Genomic DNA, 24,060 nt, shown 5'->3' with positions numbered 1-24,060 from the left:
GCTCTGCTCTGGTGTCTTAGAATTTATGCAATGGATAAACAAAATATCTGGCAAGCTGCTATAAGTAAGTTTCTACTTAGTAATAAATATATGTATAGCTCACAGATATGGACTTAGAAATTTTACTGCCAGGTCAATATAACCAAGGTAAAAATACACTATGTTTAAAACACAACAAAGATAGACACTTTTCCTTTTGCATAGAAACTGCTAATAGCACTTTAAATACCAAAGTTCACACATTTAGTTTGTAACAATGAAAGGGAAGAGGAGAGAAAAAAAGATCTCCAGCAACCTTTCTAAACTGTATTTAATACCAAAGTAGGAACGCTCCTGGCATTAAAACCACAAATCTGAAATTTTCTATTATTATTTTATAAAAACATTTGTTAGACTTGGTGAGGTGATAACACCTTTTCCTGGAACAGAGAGGGGTACACCTTTATACGTAGCAACTCTGTCATCATTTGTTTTCAAATCTACGGCAACTGTTTCAAAAACCTTTTTCTTGGGATTGAGAACAGCATCTGGATTCCTGGGGTACCCATCAACAATCACCTCATCACCTGGTACGCATGTGTGAGGAGGCACTAAAACCTCTACTTTTTCTGGTGAGCTTGCACACATAACCATTCCTTCGGATAACACTCCTCTCATTTTAACTGGCTTCAGATTGCAAAGAACAATCACAAGTCGATTCTGCATCTCTTCCAAGGGCACATGCTTCACCAAACCACTGACCTGGAAACAAATTTTATACCTTTTACAAAGTGGTGGAGTCCGTTAATTAAAATTAATTTTTAAAAGTTGAGTTTAAATATAATTGCAATCCATGTATAATTCCTACAAAATCTCAGGTGATATCTTCACAATTAATCAAACAGCTGCTCCCTTTACTTAAGATATGAATAATTTTACACAACAGGATTTTCACTGTTTTATCATCAACCAGGCGTTTGACATCTCATCTCACTAACATCGATCTTCAGGATTTCATATTTTGATAACCAGCATATTGAAAACAGAGTATGAAACTAATACATACACAGTTCATCAGCAAAGAAGAAAGATAAAGAAACTGTGGAGATGATTACCAAAACAGTAAAAACATCTGAATGCCAATGGTTAACACAGGGTTGAATCACATTTAGCATGTCATACAGGCTCAGCTCTTCAAACAATAGACGTAATCGAATTACTACCCCACCACATCAGAAATTAAATTTCTGACATTAGTAAGGAAGTATTTGTTCCAGCATAGTAGTGTGCAAGTGTTCTTACATATTGCAAAGTTTCATGAAAATCGATTGAGTCAGAGACAGAGGGTGTGCAGCAGTTAATTAAAGACATGTTCTTGTACCCCGGCAGAAAATATAATGTACCCTTGAGTGCACACGACCCCCCCCCCCCCCCCCCCACACACACACATTGTTTTATGTGAGTCAGAACAGGAGACCCACCTTTTTTTATCATACAGTGGAGAGCAAGAACACACAAGTAGTAAACTGTTCACCCACTTAATAATTTAATCAATCCTGCTAGCACTTGTCCGAGCATGTGGACACAGTTCAAAGCTGACAAACAATTATACAGAAACACAGCACAGTAAGTAGTTCAGCCAGCAATTATGGAAGATTAAAATTGACAAGGGATTCGTTTCTATAAATCTAAAGAAAGGAGCTGTAGTTGCCTGATACGTAAACTACTAGAATCATACAGTGGTTAACAAAAGCTGTTTAGGAATGCAGGAGAGGCTCTATGGAGTTTGGAAAGTTGGCAGATGGCATTGGCAGGTTGAAGGTTTGGATATAGTCACAAAGTGTGCTTGGATAACAAAACTGGTAACAACTTTAACCGTGGCAGGCGAAGGATTAAGTTTCTGTCCCAGACCAATTAATGTAGTGTAGGCAATACAGCAATGTGCAAGAGGAACTGAAACTTTTCTTTAGGATTAGATGGAAATAGCCCATGGTTTTAACATACCACTCTCACCAAGTCAACATTTCATACTGTCACTTGACTGATTGGCTCAATAACAGCATGCTGTCAGTTCACACCAAGTTCCCTTCACTGGTTCGATCAGGTACTGCATTTCCTGTATTCTTACATCGTCATGTATCCCAACACAATGCTTACCGTTGTAGATGGACTTTTTCAGTAATTTTGTCTGCTGGGTACATGTACTGAATGAGCTACCCAACACTTGAGACATCTAAGCCTAAGCAGAAGAGGAATTTCATGCCTTGACCTTATCTCACCTGCTTGAGAATATTCTGGTTTGCATGACAGTCAGCATCAAAAACAGTAAATTCATTCTGAGGAGGAATACTGAAATCAGGTCAATTAAAATTATTGTAAAATTATATGCAGCTGCTTAGATCCTTAAATCCATCTGTATGAGTAACATGTTGTTCTTATATGGTATTATGAAGTCTCTCAAACTCTACACTGAAAATTTTGAATTGAATTAAGGAACTTCTTGTGTTGAGATGAATTGTGTAATTATCATAAATCACTCAGAAATTCTGCTTTGAAGGACTGTTAGTTGTGGAATAATCATGTGAGAGGAGACAGAGTAAAATAGTGAGCTGCTATGGTAGTATTAGTCACCCAGTTGTGCCCATTCTACTACTAAATTTTTGCATGCTTGTTACTGTTCATGGATTCTTGGGCTGTTAGGTATGTTTTCGTTTTTTACTGTGAATGCAGTGTGAATGTCAGAACTTGCCACATATCTGAGTTTTCCTCATTCAGCACCAAAGCATAGCAGAGATTTTACTTAGTTTTTGATTTCTTTTTTCTAATTAATAACGACCGTTTTGAACATGTTTTGTTGATCAGCAGCCAGTATTCTGTTTAATTTCTTATACTAATTGTTGATACTAACTAGTGCTTTGGCAACGCAGTTGCACTCTTCAAGTAAACAGTAACCACACCACATAAAGCACCAGTCATGAAAATGATGCATCACTGATATGAGTTTATTAACATTACATTACACTGCTAGTAGTTTGAATTATCTTCTTGTGAGGATCTATCAGATACTTCGGGCTGCAAAAAATGGATCTGTTTTGCATGGAATAGTAACAAATGATTACAATGGGCTTTCCATGGACTGTGTGAGTGGCAGGAGCTGTAAGCTACAAAACTGTCGATAAAAAGTGAATAAACTATTGTCTTTCTTTCTATATCCTGGTGTGTAGGTTGGGGAAACAGCCTTAAAATTCTCAGCCTGTTTACTCTGAAAAAGCTCATGTATACGTATTTTGCTCTCACCCTCAACTGTCAATTATTTAGTCAGTGTGAGAATGAGTGAACTCCAAATCAGAATTAGGAACATTCACCAACTTGTTTTGAGGAATGTTTCCTGTGCAACATTCCCTGTCACTTTTTCTGCGTATCGTCTAGCATATGGATGAAGGAATGACTACTACATTTTAATGTGCCATAAATGTCGATGGCATTAGAAATGGAGCAAAAGAACAGAGTAACTGTGGGTTAGAAAACTGGCTACACACTTTTTCAAAATATGGAAAATCTTCACCAGAATGTTTAGATATAACTGAATTCCACCATTCCCATACTCGAGTCCAGTGTTGCCAAATGTACACACAAAATGTTACTCCAATATTTAAACTTTAGGCTATCTGCTTAAAAATATGAAAAATCAATTGTATGATTCATATTGTTAAATCCGTACCATCACACATTACAGGTGGGATAGAAGATATAGCCCAAACTGAATTTCTACCATTCAATATTACATCATGACATTCTTCACACACCGAATATATGGAGTATCATACATCAGAAGCAGGCTATTGGTACACAGAAGGTATTTTACAAGTGAAGAATAATTACTTGAAATGCAAGAGTTGGAGGCAAAAAATATCAAAGCTTTAGCAAATGCTGAATGCAAGACAGAAACAGAATATAGAAACAAATGAACTGAAGCAGGAGAAAATTAAGTGTTCTGTGATTGATATCTACACATAACTAGATTAAAATCCCCCCCCCCCCCCCAAAAAAAAAAAAAAAAAGTAGATTAGTGAGTTCACAATAACTACATAATTGCAAATAACAGGTCTTTTCAAAAGTGGAGGAAAATTAGACACAGATAAACAGGACTGGTATTTTAAAAATGGTGATTTAGTTACCCAAGTTTTGAGTGTCCTTGCAGTCATGTTGTTTTACATAATTATTGTTCTTTACACTCAATCAAAATGATCCATTTTTGCAGCTGAAATATTATCCTCTGTGGCAGCAATATGCCAAGACTTATGATGTTAATTTTATTTTTAATATTTTTACTCAAGATTCCATTACTGATTACAAATTATTTCAATGTTCTTTCTGTCTGCTCAGTGTTTTCACACTTAAGAAACTGTAATTATTGTGGGACAGGTCTGGTTGGCACAGACCACACTTTCTTAAAGTTTCTGTTCACAGAATTAACTAAATAATTATTATGGTATTGCCAGTTTGTTTAAAGATACTCAGAAATAGTACGAGTTCCTCAAAATGCAAGTTTATATTGAGTATATTATGGCATTGTGTGTGTTAAGCGTTTTGCATTACTTTTAAAAGAAATTTAACATAGTCTGGATGATAAAATTATATACCTTGTACATCTACTTTCAGTTTTCTCAGGGAAATTACATTGGTGATAAAATATTTCTATTTTCTGCAAAAATATTATCTCTCAATCTTACAACTGAATATTACTTCATGAGTAGTTAAAAAGTCTTCCGTATCATATGTCTCTTGTTGATGGTATCACAAATGTTGCAGGCAAATAAGTATTTTATTCCAGAATGAATTTTGCCAGTTTCTACCAAATGAGCTATTCAAGTGTGACTCAGGACCCACCATCACAGCTTCACTTCCACAGCACCTATTCTCTAGTCAGAGCACTTACCTGTGAAAGGCAAAGATCCCAGGTTTGAGTCCCACTTCAGTACACAGTTTTAATCTGCCAGGAAGTCTTAAATCTGCACAAATTCAGCTGCAGAGTGAAAATTTGTTCTAGAAACAAATCCTCTAGCCTAAGGGATAAGTCTTTTCTCTACAATATACTTTCTTCCAGGAGTGCTAGAACTTCAAAGTATGTGGGAGAACTTCTGTGAAGTTTGGAAGGTTGGAGAAGAGGTACTGGTGAGAGTAAATCTGTAAGCATGGGCCATGAGTCTGCTTGTGCTATACATTCCAGCTGAACTTTACAGAGTGCCATTCACTCTTTGCACTTGTTTGCAGTATAAAGCAGATGTTGGCAACACATCTCCATATCATGTTGGAGGATAGTATGTGGTAGCTAATTAACTGCTGTTTTTTTATATATATATATATATATATATATATATATATATATATATATATATTCATTCATTCTGCTAACCCATGAAATAATAGTATTTTGTGGACAGCTTCTCCTTGAGATATTGCTGTTTTGCATACTGACATTTCTGTTGTTATTAAATACAGTTTATACGGGGTGTTCATAAAGTCTCTCTGCAATGTCGTACGATTGTTAGCCGCACGTGCCATATTCCGCAGTGAATGTACTGAAATGAAACTCAGTGAAATACAAGTTATTAATTTATTGAATATTCATTTTTACTTACAAATTTTTTACATTAAAAGTTGAAAGTGCCCCCTGTTGTTGAATACACAATTCAATTAGTCTAACCATGTTTCCAAACACAAGTTTGTTAATCAAATCTTGTACAGTATCGCGATGTGGGAGCGTTGTCTCGGGAAAACTGAATTAAATGTTTGACGAACTGAAACTGTGTATTTACCACCAGCTTTGAACACTTGTTTGACTAAAAACACACATTCTTAAATGGTTAGCATTTTAACAGTGACAAAAATGAAACAAACGAACAAAGCAACTAAACTTAAACGTTCACATCAACACGTAACGACACACACCAACGATACCACTGATGCTGGCTGTGATAAACGAAACAGTGGAATGTTGTGATAATCCACTTGAAGGGAAGTAACCCAAGCAGGTGAACAATCCTATGGCACGCATGGCTAACAATCATCTGGCACTGCAGAGAGACTTTTCGAACACCCCGTACATTCAAATGGCTAACAATCATCTGGCACTGCAGAGAGACTTTTCGAACACCCCGTACATTCAAATAGCACACTTCCAACTTTCATGATGAAATAATGTTAATTATTCCATTTCAAATAAGAATCTTAGTTGTGGTGACAAAAGGATAATAATTACTTGCATTATGTGGGTGGCCTTTTCTTCATAATCTGCTTTTGCCATGTACAGAAGTTTTCTGTTACTGATATATGCAGCATTTTTTGCACTGTATGTATTAAAATATTATTAACAATTTTATTTCAAAGGTGCAACAGACAGGTCTGTAGAATAACCTGAGCTCTAGGTTATGTTGAAAGATGACTGGTTGCAAGCTGGCGATGCCAACAAATGTTAACTGAAATCTTGGTTGAGGTAACAAACTGATCTATGAAGTAGCCAGATGTCTATTTTGGTTTAGAAGCTGATAGCTTCATTTTCCATTATTTTTTGTTTGTCTATGCCCAGAGTCCTGCAGAGGTCGAGAGATAGATAGGTAGATAGATAGAGAGAGAGAGAGAGAGAGAGAGAGAGAGAGAGAGAGAGAGAGAGAGAGAATATCAGTATCTAACTATGCAAAATTGCTTTCACAGTAGGACAATGAGAGCATGCACTGTCCTATAGCTTTAAAGTTCCTTCCTGAAGGTTTTTCTCCAAGTATAGGAGGTGCTGTTTGTGTTGGATGGTATGATTTTGCACTATATTACTGCAACACTAAAGCAATATGTTGCTGAATTCAAGCTGGAAATTTTTTCAGGTCTGTGGGAAAGGTTTGCCATTAAATGAAACTGTGGTATGAGAAGAAAGTCTGAATTACCTTCACACGTTTAAACACATATCTTCCTTCGTGTGTACCAGTAAAGCATACGTGATGAATGTTAAGAAGGAATGTCATTTTTCCTCTAGTACATCATTTACTTCTTTTTTGCTTCTGTGACAACATATCTGCCAACTGATCCATTAAATTTCTGGAGTGCAGTTGCATAAACTTTAATTCTTCTAATATTGCAGCTGTATACCTTTTGGTATCTTCAGAGTGAGACGACAGATTGAAACTACAGTGCTCACTTCATACTTTTAAACATGTGGACCAGAGCACTGCATAAGCAGCCAGAGATACAGGAGTCCCAGACACATTGATCAGCGGCAAACGCTACGTATAAACTGAATGTGTGTCTTATATGGTTGATCCGTGCTGGGATATAGATGTATCATTATGAGCTGCACTGTAGTGACGTCTTTGCAAGTTTATTAAAGAAAGTGCCGGATTCGATGATTTGTTCAGGCTAAAATCACTATCCTCCTTAATTTGATGGATCAATTATTGTACTGTAAAATCATGGAAATGCATATTTGCCCACCCTTCCTGCAGCTTTTTCACATCAATACTGGTTATGTCACAACATCTTAAAGAAACTTAGTTTTTTGTATCAGGAATGTCAGTACAGTAATCAGCTTTGATGTAATCTTTTATTCTTCTACTTCCATCACAATATAAACAGGCAAAATCTACTCAAACTATTATTCCTGTCTCCCAGCAACAAAATAAAAATCCTGTATAGCTGAACAATCTTAGTACAATCTGAGTGTTCTGAACATTGCCTGGTAATGGCTGTTTTTCCTCTACAGCTATCCAGTCCATCAGCACACACAACACTTTAAAACTGAAGATTATTTTTTCTATTTTTAAAAAGAAGGGGATTCTTTAACATCCCCATGGTAAGGTAGCTCCGCCAAAATTCTAGTCCACTCACTGCAAAACACAAAGTTCAGCATTGTACATAATACTTCTTACTGAAGAATACCCAGAGTACAGTTACAGAGGACTGGTGGTACTGACCAGCCAGAATTTCAGGAAACCCAGTTTTGTGAAACACATATAAAGCCTAGACACGGACACTTCCAGGTACTCACCATCTTTCAAGATTCAGGGAGATGTGTAGCTTATTGATTATGGTTGCTACTAAGTCTTTTCTCATAAGGTGCACAAACATCATTATGATGAGCATGAATATGAGAAATATCATAAATACATAGTAAAATTTGGAAAAGTGATGAATTAAATAAAATGCAATAATTTTATGGAAATACACATGGCTGACTGATAACTGCCTTTTGTCAGCAGCACACTTGCTATCACTTGCAATTTGGTATAATGAAATGAATTCAAAACCAGCTTCATCCAGGTTATCTTTCCCCTTGAGGAAAAATGGCATGCAAGTGTTGACAGTGTGCTATTAAAAGAAACCTTCATTCATTTCAAATGGAAAGGAGAACTATATGTTGTGTATGCACTTTCAATTTTACCAAATACAGTTCCTCTTACATCCAAAAATTTGTACCCTTTACAGGTTTACAACTATCTTCCAAACAAAATCATGCCTCCCAAGTGCTTGGCTCAGCGAGTGACATAATGCCCCGTACATAATCAACACTATCAAAATCAGGGAGACTACATGGAGCACTTTTTATTTTATTTGTTCCAAAAGAAACTAAGAAAGAAACTTGGTGAGATACTCACAATTGTACGTGGCTTGTCTTCTCCAAGATTGATATCTTCAACATACAAAGAATCAGCATCTGGATGTTTCTTAACATTAACAATTTTTCCAACTCTGAGGTCTAATCTTCCTACATCTACCAATTGTTCTTGTGATACATCAGCCTTCTTAGTTTTATCTGCTGCAGTTTTTCCACCACCATCTTTTTTCTCATGTGTTTCTTTGTTTCTTGTCATATTTTCTACATTCTTGTTCTTTTTATTTTTTTCTTTCTTACAATTTGCAGGAGCACTACTGCTCTCTGTACCAGCAGCAGAAGACACTAGTTGACTTGCAGTGGCTGTGAGAGCACTTTCAGGTGCCTTAACATTTACTTGTGAAATATTGTGTACTGCATGTACCTACACATAAAAGTGACAGACAGTTAACATCTGATCTCTCAGCACTGAATACAAAGTATCATCATACAGTGATTACAGAATTTTGAGAAATTCCAATTTTTTGTGTAAATGTACTAGTGAGAAATTAATATAATATATTTTGGCCAGATAACAATAAAGAGTTATGAAAATAATGTAGCATTCTCACTTATAATTGAGAAGGTGAAAGATAAAAATGTGTTCTTAACATAAGCAGGGAGACAGTGGAACTATGGTACGTGACATTTTCGTAAGGTTTAAGAAATTTGTATCTGTAGTTGTAGAGGATGATAACAGAAGGTATCTGAAACATTCTTTTTGCAAAGTTGGAATAATGGTTGAAGTTTCTCCAATGCTCAAAATATTTTAATGGGAAAAACAGCTTCTGTTAGCATAATATTGCTAAAACAAAGTAAACATTGCTAAAACAAAGTTAAAATGGTAATAAAATTTAGGGTTTTGTTACTTACTACAGGAACAATTTTCATCAAGAAATTCCAAATGGAGTGATAAATGTTATAAAATGGTTACAAGAAGTTGACAAATCTTTTTCCAAAAAGAGAGTTGAGGAGAGTCTGAGCAATATAGAAGATAAAAAACTGTAACATGACTAAACATTGAGAAATGTTTGTACATGACTAACACTGCAAAGATGACAGTTATCTTAGAACTGCAGAAGTTCGCAACTGACAAAATAATTACTGCCTTGAAGTGTATAATATTCATACCTGCTGTCCTTCACCTCTGTTTATCTTCTCTATTGACTCAAGTTGACTAATAAGTGACGCCACTTCCTGCTTTAAGGACTCATTTTCCGCTTTAAGAGCACACAATGTTTTTGAAATTGTAAGTTGTTGGATCTGGAAAAAAAGGCAAATGAATAAAAACAAAAGAGGTGTAAGGGCTTAGTAAAATCAAAGCACATATGACATTGAGCCTTGTTTAGATTAAATGACAAATTTGGTAAACTACTTAAAGATGTCAGAAACAAGTAATGGAGAAATGGTATCAATCTTGAGACAACTTTCATCATGATGTGGTACAGATGTAACAGGTCTTAATCACTATAAAAGTTAATGGGCTTCTTGAATCCTCATGAATGATGACAGTGCCAGGTGGTCAACATGGTTGTCTCCAAGAGGGAGGGGTAAGAGGGGGCATCTGCCCCCTCCTAGAATATGTGTTACAGACTTGTTATTTATTACACAGTTTTTACGGGTTTCTAGACACAACTGTCTCAACTGTAGATTAAGCATTACTGAGTCCAACAGGACACACTGTGGCTTTGTCAACAATTGCATAACTTGGGTCTGTCTTGTAGTCAGTGTGTTCACAAGATGATATGCTGTTCCCTGGGCACAGTGGAGATTTCAGCAAAGTTCTGTGGTCATGGCGGATGTGACAATTGTGGAAATAGGGCCCCAATCATTTCTCTGTTGCTTTATCACACAGTCTCTGTCAAAATGTAGTTCCAACATCCAGCACAAATTAATCATTACTGGAGTATATCTGCACAACATCCAGACCATTACCCAGTTGCACAACTTAATCACAATAGTAGTTTATGGCATTTGTCTGCAACTGTTCACCAAGGTTTGTTCAGCTTACATGATAAGAGATCTGAAGACAACGGCCATGCTGTGCTGTAGGAACATTGATCTATACTTCATCCATCAAAATAAATGCATCAATTAAAAGAAGAAACACAGTTTTCTGCAAAGGAAAGAATAAAAAAGTGTGAAGCTTAAATACTGATAAAACAATATCTTCTCCTGGTGTTGGGATCTTCTCAAACTGTATGTGGTGCAAGACAGCAAAAAACACAACTGTAGAGTAGCAAATTCTGTGGTCTGGTTAGCAAGGCTACACAAAGAAGTGTCAAATAGGAGAAACAATCATCTTGGCCCAGTCCTAGGCTGCAAAGAGTAAGTTCTATGAAACAATTTGATGGCTGTTTTGGAAGGTATCACATATTTCATCTTGTCGTACACTGGCCCTTGGTTAGACTTGTAACTTAACTTTCATAACACACATGAAAATAGCATATTAAATTAATTACCATGTTCAGATGTGAAGTTTTGTATGCAGATAAAAGCATTATAGATGGCATCAAAGTTGTTGCTAGTTTTTTAAGCATCCAATAAGATTTCCACATTCAGTTGGACTTTTCCTGCTACTGCTGACTTTTAATGTTAAGTGTCTACTATACATTAGTGATATATTAATAAATTATCCTTTGAGAAAATTTTCTAGCCTCTTTCTCAACTTGTTGGAACGAAGAAAGTCCAGAATTTAATGTACCATCGACAACATTGTCATTCCAGATGAAACACAAGCTCACATTTGGAAATGATATGAAAGGAAATCCTTATTTAATATCAAAGGAACCATCCTGGCATTTGCTGCAAGTGACTTAGGGAAACCACTGAAAACCTAAATCTGGATGGCCAAGTGGGAAACTGGAAGCTTAGTCACCATCTGGCACAAGCCATCATCAGGAAAAGAGGGAAGTTATTAAAGATTTCCAGTTTACCAGACGAAATGGTGAAAAAGTTAATACTTTGTGCTGCCACACCTCCAGGCTTTATGAATTGCCGAAGATACATAAGGACAATGCCCCTCTTAGGACCATTGTTAGTGGAATCAGCTTGCCTACCTACAAACTAGCAGAACACCTTGCAGGAATGTAGCACCAAGACTGCGACATTGTGAACAGCATGTTGTAAACTTGCAGAGATTTGTTGAAACACTAAAGAAAATGAAAATGGGCCGAAACAACATTATGGTTTTTACAAGGGTGCCAGTACAAGACATGCTGAGTCGTTTGGTCCAACAGTTTCCACATGGAATTGTAAAGTTGTTCGATAATGTTCTAATGACAATGTACTTCTTATACCACAGTGAATATTATTAAATGATAGATGGTGCAGCAATGGGATCACCACTGTCTCCAGCAGTAATGAATTTCTTCAAGGATCACTTTGAAGAGAAGGCTCTGAACTCTACAGTGTTGTGTCCATCTTGTTTCCTGAGGTATGTCAATGACATCTTCCTGATATGGCCTCATGGTGAAAATACACTGCAACAGTTGTCAGTTGCATGAACAGTGTCCATCTCAAAGTTAAATTTATCATTCAGATGGAGGAGGATTGCAAGTTACTCTTCTCGGATGTTTTAGCCGAGTCGTTTAGTGTACTGGAAGACAACGCACAGTGATGGATGCTTGAACACCAACAGTTTTTACCTCCCTGTACTCAAGAAAGTGGTCCTGAAAACGTTAATACACAGAGCAAAATTTATTTCTCATAACGACCACCTACAGTATGAATTGCAGCACTTGAGATGTGTTCAGGGAGAATGGTTGTAGCAAGAGAGATATTGCAAATGCATTTAGGTGCCACTGATGGACAACACCTTGTGAATTGGCAGAAGATGAGCTGGATGTGTTCCTGCTACATTGTACGGCAAATTAAGACGTGTGCCGCAGGCATATGGAACAAGACCAGTGTTCTGGTCTACACCCAAGATAAGAGATACACTGCTCCCTCTTAAAAGACGACATAGCTCTCCGTGTGCGTGGTGTGTATTGTGTCCCTTGCGAGTGGGGCAGTATGTATATAGATCAGATAATTCGCACAGTTGCAGAGTGTTGTACCGAGCACAAGAAACATTGGGAGCTTGACAAGTCATCCATAGTTCAGCATTGCCTAGGAAACGGAAAAAACAAAATACAGTTTAAAAACATGAGAGTCTTGACTCGTGTCAACATACTGGGATTCTGTTATAAAAGAGGCAGCCGAGATCAAAATGAACAGCAACAATTTTAATAGAGACCAGAGATCAGTCCAACTCACCTTCACACTTGACATTTCAGCCCTCTCTGATTGGTGGCAGAGACCACAATTGTGGCTATTCTGTCTTATCACTGTCTCAGTATGTAGTGACTTGTCCTCTTCAAATTGCTGTCTGCTGCAGCAGTTCAAATGTGGTGCTTAACTACAGCAAAGCAAGGAATTACCTCCACCACTGCAAAAATGCTGAAGAACTCAGCAGATGTGATTTCATTTCACGCAGTTTTTTCGGTCAACTCACACTGTGCGTTATGTCCTCACCACAGAGGAAAGATGCAAGTCCACCAAGTCTTTAGCTGTCTCACGTCTGAATAAAATCTTCTCAGTTTTCAAGCTGTGTCAGTTCAAATACAGCTCTCAAGCTTTCAATAGCTATCTATGCCATCTTTGTCAGGAGTAAAACCACTGATATCCGGGGCTGGCACGGTTTCCTGCTTTTATAAGCCACGATTGCAGCATCTAGTACCAATCAGAGAGGGCCAAAATGATGTGTGTGGAAGGTGACTCGGGCCGCTCGTAGCAGCTCTGGCCCGCAGGGAGACCAAGTGACATCATCAGATGGTGTGAGGAGCCAGTGCCACATCTGAAACTGCCACTCCCATCTCTCTACAAACATCCATTGTTGCTTCCTTTCAACATCCAAAGCAGACATATTTTGAAACACTCATGAAAATGAAAACAGGGTGAAACGACTTAATGGTTAGTCTGGATGTTGTGTCAACTTTTTATGAGGTTTCCAGTACAAGAAATGCTCGAGTTTTTGGCCCAACAGTTTCCACCTGGAATAATCGAGTAGTTCAGTCACGTTCTAACGACAAAAATGCAGCTGAGATTAGAATGAGCAGCAACAATTTTAACAGACACTGGGGATACACACTTAGTATGCAAGGGGGTAGGCTTTGGATGGTGGAAGGAAGTAACAACAGATGCTAGACACTTTAGGGAGGCACGAGTGGCACTTTCAAACATGGTGCCAGCCCTTCATCTCACCTGACGTTACTCAGTCCTGCAGCAAGCCAGAGCTATTATGAGCTGCCCAACTCACCTTCTGCGCATGTGTCATTTCATTTCTCTCCAATTGGTGCTAGACGCCACAATCATGGCTCTACAAGAAGAAAACTTCAAAAGTCGCGGCAGTCTGTGGTTTTACTCCTTATGACGATGGTGGAATAGCCATCAAAAGCTCAAGAATTTGATGTGGCTTGAAAACTGATCCTTCATCAAAACATGCTGTATATTAAACATAAAGTACACCAGCTTTAAGATTAATTACAGTCTTTAGAATTGATATTTTCAAGTATTTAACATGTTTGAAGTCCTTAATAACAAGAATGCTACAGACCCAAAAATAAAAAATCTCAAGGAGATCCTGTTAGTCACATTTTGTTTAGCTTATGTTTTCACACTGTTAGAGACATCAACTATTTATAAGTTGTTAAGGCTCATATCTTCATCACGTTAAAGAGACCACCGGTCTATCGGTATGTTATCATATTATGAATTAACCCATCTATACCAGTGAATGTGGTTATGGAAGGAAATAACCCCTCATACCACCTGAAATCATTGTTCTGCTGACAGACTGATCTGTAATGTAGTCAAATCTTGATTAGGTCAAAAGGTGACAATTTGGTCATGGTACACCTTTTTGATTATGAAAATTAACACTGAACAGCAAATTCAGGAAAGCTGTGAGAAACAACACAAAAATCTTTGACTATTGTTTCAAAGCATATTATGTACATAAAATATGAAAAAGAAGGGAGTCGAGGGGAGGAGGGCATTATGTAACTCTTACTAGTGTGAGGGGTAACAGCTGTAGAAGGAAACCAATGCTGCACTAAACTAAGCAAATTTAAGTAGATGTAGGCTGCAACATTTAGGCAAAGATGAAAAGGCTTGTGCAGGACATATTTGTGCCGAGAGCTGCATCAAATCAGATTTTGGACTAATGACGACTGATAAACTTGAGAGTTCGATACCACTCCTCGGGCTTTGAGCCATGACGTCATTTGTTTTGATAAACTTTTAAGCGTTTGCAGCTCAAATATTATTCAGTGTTGTCTCAGTAACTGGAGAAACCTGTGATTCCAATTTATGTGAACTGTGAATTATATGTATAACTTATATTTATTTTGAATTGCAGGTAACCAAATTTTATTTTTGAAAATGAAATGTCTACCGGTGTGATAATTTCTTTAAGCAATCAAATGTTATGTTGTCAGTATTATGAAAAGGATAGATTCCTACTCATCATATAGAGAACAAGGCAAGTTGCAGACAGGCAAAACAAAAAGCCACTGATACATGTGACCTTTCCACCAGAAGGCCTTCTTCTAAAGTGGCCGAAAGCTCAAATGTATAACAGCCGTGCCTGTTCGCAACTGAACACCTTCTTGATATACTGAGTAGCAACCTAGCCTTTCCATAATATTATCATTATTCAACCCTGGAGTTTTTCATTGTTTGAATGTTATGTTGCGCAACATACGTATCTCTTCTTTTATTTCTGCAGTACAAGGTGTACATAAAGTCCAGGAACACTTTCAATTACTTATTGCACAAGAACTAAACATTGTCCAGATGTCATAAATATTGCAGATTGAAGAGAAACTCTGGAAGTTTTTTAACACAAACATCCTATTCCATCCCTTCCTCATTCAATTGTTGCAACTGCGAAAAAAAAAAGAAAAAAAGAAAAAAACTGGTCTTTGTTGTCATCATTGAGCTTCTGCACTAGTTCCAATTTGAATGGTTTCATAGACAGCATCTGTCGCATGACTTTCCACACTTTCATTGGAGCCATTTTAGAGTTCACGGGATGCACGACGCACCAATTTCTTTGGACTCCTTATGAATGTCTCTCGTACATGCTCCACATTCACTTCACTCACACTGGAACGTCCGCTTCTCTTTGTCGGGCACAAGCAACCCATAGCAACGAAGTTGTTGTGCCAATGGTAAATGGCCTTCCTTGTTGGTGGCTTCTTGCCATACTTGGTTCTAAACGTCCATTGAACAGCTGTAGCACACTTGTTTTTGCCCAACTCCAATTTTTGAATTTAAAGCCTATGAGACTGGTGCCTGTACTCAGACTACAGAGGGATATTGAGGGGGGGGGGGGGGGGGGGAGTGAGTTACTGAGAGGGGTAAAACACACTGTTTGGTTTTAAAGGCTCATCTTGATGAGTACTGCTGGCAGACCAGTATTCTGTGAGGGTAGATTTTTATGAAGTTAATAATTTTGTGGGCTGGGGCTTTTGGGTTCCATGATAGTGATTTTTTGTTTCTTTTTGGGTGGGTAGAGGGATGTTTCAGATGAGGTTGTTATGTATGATATTGTGTTTTTGCTAATTTGTGTATGTGGTCTTACTGTCACTGCATTTTTAAGTTGGATCTTAGACTGTATTTTTTGTTATTGTTCACTATTTGTTCTTTATTTTTGTGTTGTCTACATGTATGATTCTGGACATCCCATTCATGTGGAATGTGGTGTCTGGTAAGTTTGATTCTTGGTTTTATCAAAGTTGCTTTTGTCATGTAAGTTTTGGTCTCCCAGCATTGGTATCAGTGTTTTAAGTTTGCTATATTGGTCAACTGATGCTTATATTGCCTTTTGGTAGTTTTCATGATCTTTCGCTATGTATATCAGTCTTGCTATCTGAAGAGGTATGTGTTTTAGGATTTCTGTATTTGTATCAGTCTTTCAAGTGGAGTTAAACAGTTCAACTGGCGTTTTTGATAGCAGTTACAGTTTGTTTCCTCTTAATGTGCATTTTCTATCTTTTTTTGAAACTAGTATTGTTTTATCTTACCTGTTGTCATCATATATTTTAGTAATAATATGATTGTGCAGTTGTTCTGTTCTGTTCTGTTCTGTTAGCTACAATATTTATTGATAAGAATTTATCTTATTCTGCATCTGATGATTATATTTTTACACCACAGAATTATTCAAGGTTACTGGTCGCCATTTTGAAATAGTGTGTGTTGTACCTTGGGGATTGGTATGACATCACTGATCTTAGAACACACTGCCTCATTTGAGAGCACAATGACATTGGTATCACATGAAGCTTTTTCTAAATTTGCGAAATTATATCCATAAAGAAAGGCTTTTGCTGAGGCTGTATTTAGGGAAGTCACATGTGGTTATTAAATTAGAAGAGGGAAACCAAACACACTACTGTCAGATAATGTACCACAGTTTTGTTCAAGAATATGGTAAGACAAACTGAGAACACACACAAATACATCTGTCTGCTTGCCACCCAGCCTATAACTCAGATAAAAGGTCTAAGAGAGATATAGGCCAATTGTGTTATATTTATTGTAATAAAAATCATACATCTCTAAGAAATTATGTGGACAAATTAGAGGAAATAATGATTTCACTGAAATATGGAAGCACATGTTCCACTCTGGATGAGATTATGTTGGGCAAAAAGTCTAACGTAAGAAGATTACTAGATTTTCCACCTAAGAATACATATTGTGAGGATGAGAAAAAGTGACGTTAAAAGAGACAAAGCGTAAAACAATCACAAGAGTGTACATGAAGGCATGACGAGAATTCAAATGTAGCAATATCCAAAGTGTGTGATATGGTGTTAGGAGTCTACTTAAGTCATGAGAAGTTGAGAGAAATAAACCTGAAGGGGAAAAAAACCACCACCACCACCACCACCACCACCAACAACAACAACAACACTACTAAAACCATTACCAAACAGAGGCTGAATTATTCATAGGATGAACAGGAAACAAGGAAACTAATACATGAATCCATAGCATACTGCCATTACTCCAAAAGGGGTGCACGCCTGAATTTTTAAAAAAAAGTAGTAACACAATATTTCAGGCAAAATTAAAGGCAAGTTTTCCGGTCCAGATTGTATACCGATTAGGTTCCTTTCAGATTACGCTGATACAATAGCTCCCTACTTAGCAATCATATACAACCACTCGCTCACCAATAGATCCGTACCTACAGATTGGAAAATTTCGCAGGTCGCATCAGTGTTTAAGAAGGGTAGTAGGAGTAATCCATCGAACTACAGACCTATATCATTGACGTCAGTTTGCAGTAGGGTTTTGGAGCATATACTGTATTCAAACATTATGAATCACCTCGAAGGGTACAATCTATTGATACGTAATCAGCATGGTTTCACACAACATTGTTCTTGTGCAATGCAGCTAGCTCTTTATTCGCACAAAGTAATGGCCGCTATCGACAGGGGATCTCAAGTTGATTCCGTATTTCTAGATTTCTGGAAAGCTTTTGACACCGTTCCTCACAAGCGACTTCTAATCAAGCTGCGGGCCCATGGGGTATCGTCTCAGTTGTGCGACTGGATTCGTGATTTCCTGTCAGGAAGGTCGCAGCTCGTAGTAATAGGCGGCAAATCATCGAGTAAAACTGAAGTGATATCGGGTGTTCCCCCGGGAAGCGTCCTGGGACCTCTGCTGTTCCTGATCTATATAAATGACCTGGGTGACAATCTGAGCAGTTCTCTTAGGTTGTTCGCAGATGATGCTGTAATTTACGATCTAGTAAGGTAATCCGAAGACCAGTATCAGTTGCAAAGTGATTTAGGAAAGATTGCTGCATGGTGTGGCAGGTGGCAGATGACGCTAAATAACGAAAAGTGTGAGGTGATCCACATGAGTTCCAAAAGCAATCCGTTGGAATTCGATTACTCAATAAATAGTAAAATTCTCAAGGCAGTCAACTCAACTAAGTACCTGGGTGTTTATGATACGCGAGTTGGGATGGAAGTCATTAAAGCAAAGACGTTTTTCGTCGCAGCGAGATCTATTTACGAAATTTCAGTCACCAACTTTCTCCTCCGAATGCGAAAATATTTTGTTGAGCCCAACCTACATAGGTAGGAATGATCATCAAAATAAAATAAGAGAAATCAGAGCTCGAACAGAAAGGTTTAGGTGTTCGTTTTTCCCCAGAGCTGTTCGGGAGTGGAATGGTAGAGAGATAGTATGATTGTGGTTCGATGAACCCTCTGCCAAGCACTTAAATATGAATTGCAGAGTAATCACGTAGATGTAGATGTAGGGTACAGTCCGTTGTGGTACTTTGAGTATAATGAAGTAATCTGGGTGCAAATTACCTTGATAATACTTTATCTAATATTTCAACAAATTCAGATTTAATATATAGGCCTACAATTCACAGGTGGCTATAATGTGGTGTTAATAATTTGTGTTTGTCACAGTGATACTGCCACTTTGAATTCTTCTTCTTCTTCTTCTTCTTATTATTATTATTAATCTTCACTTTCTCAGACGTTAAGTCCGGTTGAAAATGGAGTGACGCGGACCTTGATCAAGCGTCACTTCCTTTTAACTGTACGGTATGTGTTATATTGCATTTAGGAACTTTCGGGTAATTGAACATGTATCAATAATTACGGATTTCTGTAGTTGTATATACATGTTTGGATGTAGCTGTATTGCATTGATGTACTGGTGGATATTGTGTGGTATGACTCCTGTAGTTGATAGTATAATTGGTATGATGTCAACTTTATCCTGATGCCACATGTCCTTGACTTCCTCAGCCAGTTGGATGCATTTTTCAATTTTTTCTCCTGTTTTCTTCTGTAAATTTGTTGTATTGGGTATGGATATTTCGATGAGTTGTGTTAATTTCTTCTTTTTATTGGTGAGTATGATGTCAGGTTTGCTATGTGGTGTTGTTTTATCTGTTATAATGGTTCTGTTCCAGTATAATTTGTATTCATCATTCTCCAATACATTTTGTGGTGCATACTTGTATGTGAGAATGTGTTGTTCTATTAGTTTATGTTTTATGGCAAGTTGTTGTATTATTTTTGCTACATTGTCATGTCTTCTGGGGTATTCTGTATTTGCTAGTATTGTACATCCACTTGTGATGTGATCTACTGTTTCTATTTGTTGTTTGCAAAGTCTGCATTTATCTGTTGTGGTATTGGGATCTTTAATAATATGCTTGCTGTAATATCTGGTGTTTATTGTTTGATCCTGTATTGCAATCATGAATCCTTCCGTCTCACTGTATATATTGTCTTTTCTTAGCCATGTGTTGGATGCGCCTTGATCGATGTGTGGCTGTGTTAGATGATACGGGTGCTTGCCATGTAGTGTTTTCTTTTTCCCATTCACTTTCTTTGTATCAGTTGATGTTATGTGATCTAAAGGGTTGTAGAAGCGGTTATGAAATTGCAATTGTGTAGCCGATGTATTTATGTGAGAGATTGCTTTGTGTATTTTGCTAGTTTCTGCTCGTTCCATAAAGAATTTTCTTAAATTGTCTACCTGTCCATAATGTAGGTTTTTTATGTTGATAAATCCCCTTCCTCCTTCCTTTCTGCTTAATGTGAATGTTTCTGTTGCTGAATGTATGTGATGTATTCTATATTTGTGGCATTGTGATCGTGTAAGTGTATTGAGTGCTTCTAGTTCTGTGTTACTCCAAGTCACTACTCCAAATGAATAGGTCAATATTGGTATAGCATAAGTATTTATAGCTTTTGTCTTGTTTCTTGCTGTGAATTCTGTTTAAAGTATTTTTGTTAGTCTTTGTCTATATTTTTCTTTTAGTTCTTCTTTAATATTTGTATTATCTATTCCTATTCTTTTCTGTATCCTAGATATTTATAGGTACCTGTTTTTTCCATCGCTCCTATGCAGTCGCTGTGGTTATCCAATATGTAATCTTCTTGTTTAGTGTGTTTTCCCTTGACAATGCTTTTTTTCTTACATTTGTCTGTTCCAAAAGCCATATTTATATCATTGCTGAATACTTCTGTTATCTTTAGTAATTGGTTGAGTTGTTGATTTTTTGCTGCCAGTAGTTTTAGATCATCCATGTATAGCGAATGTGTGATTTTGTGTGGGTATGTTCCAGTAATATTGTATCCATAATTTGTATTATTTAGCATGTTGGATAGTGGGTTCAGAGCAAGACAGAACCAGAAAGGACTTAATGAGTCTTCTTGGTATATTCCACGCTTAATCTGTATTGGCTGTGATGTGATATTATTGGAATTTGTTTGGATATTAAGGGAGGTTTTCCAATTTTTCATTACTATGTTTAGGAACTGTATCAATTTAGGATCTACTTTGTATATTTCCAATATTTGTAGTAACCATGAGTGGGGTACACTATCAAAAGCTGTTTGGTAATCAATGTATGCGTAGTGTAGCGACCCTTGTTTAGTTTTAGCTTGGTATGTCACCTCTGCATCTATTATCAGTTGCTCTTTACATCCTTGTGCTCCTTTGCAACAGCCTTTTTGTTCTTCATTTATAATTTTGTTCTGTGTTGTATGTGTCATTAATTTCTGTGTAATCACTGAAATTAATATTTTGTATATTGTTGGTAGGCATGTTATGGGACGATATTTAGCTGGGTTTGCTGTGTCTGCTTGATCTTTAGGTTTCAGATAAGTTGTTCCACGTGTAAGTGTATCAGGGAATGTGTATGGGTCTGCAATGTAACTGTTAAATAATTAGTCAGATGTGAATGTGTTGAGGTGAACTTCTTTAGCCACAAATTTGCTATTTTATCTTTTCCAGGGGCTTTCCAATTGTGAGTAGAATTAATTGCTTGGGTGACTTCATGTTGCAAAATTATCACTTCAGGAATTTGTGGTATCATCTTGTATGTGTGTGTTTCTGCTCGTATCCACCGTGCATGCCTGTTATGTTTTACTGGGTTTGACCATATGTTGTTCCAGAAGTGTTCCATGTCTGTTATGTTTGGTGGATTGTCTATTTTAATGTGTGTGTTATCTATTGTCTGATAAAATTTCTTTTGGTTTGTGTTGAATGTTTGGTTTTGTTTCCTTGTATTTTCACTTTTTTCGTATCTTCTAAATCGTTTGGCCAATGCTTGCAATTTCTGCTTCTCTTCATCTAACTGCTCTATCGCTTCTTGTTGTGAGATTTTACCTAACCTTTTTCGTTTTTTGTCTGATATTTCATTTCTTATAAATTGTGTTAGCTGTCTAATGTCTTTTCTCAGTTTTTCTATTCTGATCTGTAGCCTGTGTTTTGTGGGTTTCTTCTGTGTCTTGGTTGGTTCCGATCTATGCCTAGTGTGTATATTTAGTGTAGTGAGTGCTCCTATATAAACCAGTAGTTGTAACTCTTCAATAGTTGTATTTTCATTTATTTTCTTGTGTATGATTGTGTTGATGGCTGTTATTGTTGTTTCAACTTGTGGGTTATTTGGTGGTCTATGCAAGAATGGTCTAATGTCTGTATTTATGTCAGCTGAAATTTTTCTTCTATATCTAACATGTGTGTCACTTCGTGTCCTACTTGTGCTTGTTCTGGTGGCTGTCTTAAGATTTCGTTTTCCTCTGATTGTTTAATTGATGCGTGTTGTTCTTTGTTTGTTTGTTCTGGGATGTTTGAGTCCATTACTGTATTTTCTTCTTCTTCTGATTGCACATTATGTTGTCCCAGTATTTGTTGTACTTGTTGTTTGATGTTTTCTAATTCTGACTGGGGTATTCTGTTATTTTTGATTATTACATGGTTCTGATCAGCTAGTCATTGTTCTGTTAAAAAATTTTAATTCTGGGTATCTGGTAATAAATGTTGTGTTTGTTCCTAAGTTTGTTGCTTGGTAATAACAGAACATGAGGTGTCTGTTAACTTCATCTGACCATCTCATCCTCTGTCTTTGTTTTCCTTCTAGAGTGGTTGCAGGAAGCATATCCTGCAGGACACCTCTATTTGGATTTAAATCATTTTCCGTGTGGCTAGCAGTGTCGTTACCATTGTGGACGGGCATAGGGTTCAAGCGTCGTCCCCGACCATGACAGCGCTTGTCCGAGGCTTCATTAGTTCTGTCCTGAACCAACTAATCACACTAAAAGGGGGGTTAGCCCTATTAGTGGTTTGTTCTTTTCGTCGCCTTTTACGACTGGCAGAACATACCGGAGGCCTATTCTTTTCCCGGGCCTCCACGGGGTTATTATTATTATTAAACATATACACTTGTAGTGGAAGAGGCACTGTTGAGAAATCAGCTGTGTTAGAGTAGCCAAACTCGAGTATGTACACATTATACATGTTTTAAATGTAATTCTAATTAAGTAAGTAATATAGAGCTGTGGGCCAGCAGTTGCAGGAAGTGTTGGTGAGTGAGTACCAGGTCACTAGCATTGTGAAGCCTTGTGCAGGGTTGGCTCAAGTGACTGACAGCATAGGGAGTTATGTACGAATTTTACGAAGGAGGATCAGTTAGTGATAGTGGGTGGAGCAGGGAACCGTCTTGACAGGGACAGGGAATATGATATAGGTGGTGACCTGACAAAGATAGCTACTCAAACTGGTGGCACTAATGTGCATTTCATTTCATGCAACTGTTTCAGCGTCATGATCAGCCTCATCTTAATGTGACTGTTAGGTGCATTAACATGGGGCTGGAGGAGGTGCTGATGGCAGAGGGCATGGGTCACATCTCGGTGGTGCCATTTGGATCTATCAGTAGATCAGGTTTCACTAGGCATGGCCTGCACCTCAATAGGTATGGGAAGGGGAGGCTGGCAAAGCTTATAAGTGACAGTGCAGTGGGTGGTGGTGGTGGTGGTGGTGGTGGTGGTGGGACTCATGGAAAAATTCCTGTAGTAGTTGGCATTAAAGGTGCAACTTTTTTTAGATTGAAGTCAGCTGACAGGTATACCTGCTTAAAGGAAGTCCCTCTGACTAAGGGCTCACCTTCAGAGGACATCATGCTTTCAAGCAGAGAAGGAATTAGCATATTTCATCAAAATATAAGAGGTATTAGGGATAAAGTCTGTGAACTGCTTATAGATGTTGACTCTGAAATTATTGGCATATCGGAGCACCACTTAAATAATTTGACAATTCAGAGGCTTCTTTTACCAGGATACAGATTAGCTGGCTGTTTTTCAAGGAGTTTCTTGTGGGGTGGGGGAGTGGCTATGTGCATAAGAAACAGTATTCCACTAGAGTCCGTAGACGTATCATGGCACTGCACTGAACAGATATTTGAATACTTTGCATGGGGTCATTCCACATCAAATCATCCAGAAATTTTAGGAAATGACAACCAATGTCACACAAATCCTCGAAATTTTGTGTAGTGGAAGTTTACCTAGATGTATTCTCATTTTCAAAATATAATGTTGCAGATCAATTACTTTTTC

At 37.5% G+C, this 24,060-nt stretch overlaps 1 protein-coding gene across 1 annotated transcript in view; it reads right to left on the bottom strand.

The window, feature by feature from the left end:
* Positions 1-292: 292 nt before the first annotated feature.
* Positions 293-24,060, bottom strand: part of LOC124556624 (aminoacyl tRNA synthase complex-interacting multifunctional protein 1) — a 36,127-nt gene continuing 12,359 nt past the window's right edge. The window contains exons 2-4 of the mRNA XM_047130594.1: positions 9,749-9,880; positions 8,622-9,002; positions 293-741 (exon numbers count right to left, since the gene is read on the bottom strand). Coding sequence (XP_046986550.1) covers positions 370-741; positions 8,622-9,002; positions 9,749-9,880 — 885 coding nt within the window. The 3' untranslated portion in view covers positions 293-369. The remainder of the gene's footprint in view (positions 742-8,621; positions 9,003-9,748; positions 9,881-24,060) is intronic.

The sequence above is a fragment of the Schistocerca americana genome, chromosome X, assembly GCF_021461395.2.
Source record: "Schistocerca americana isolate TAMUIC-IGC-003095 chromosome X, iqSchAmer2.1, whole genome shotgun sequence".
In the NCBI taxonomy this organism is placed as follows: domain Eukaryota; kingdom Metazoa; phylum Arthropoda; class Insecta; order Orthoptera; family Acrididae; genus Schistocerca; species Schistocerca americana.
This window is presented reverse-complemented; position numbering and strand designations above follow the sequence as displayed.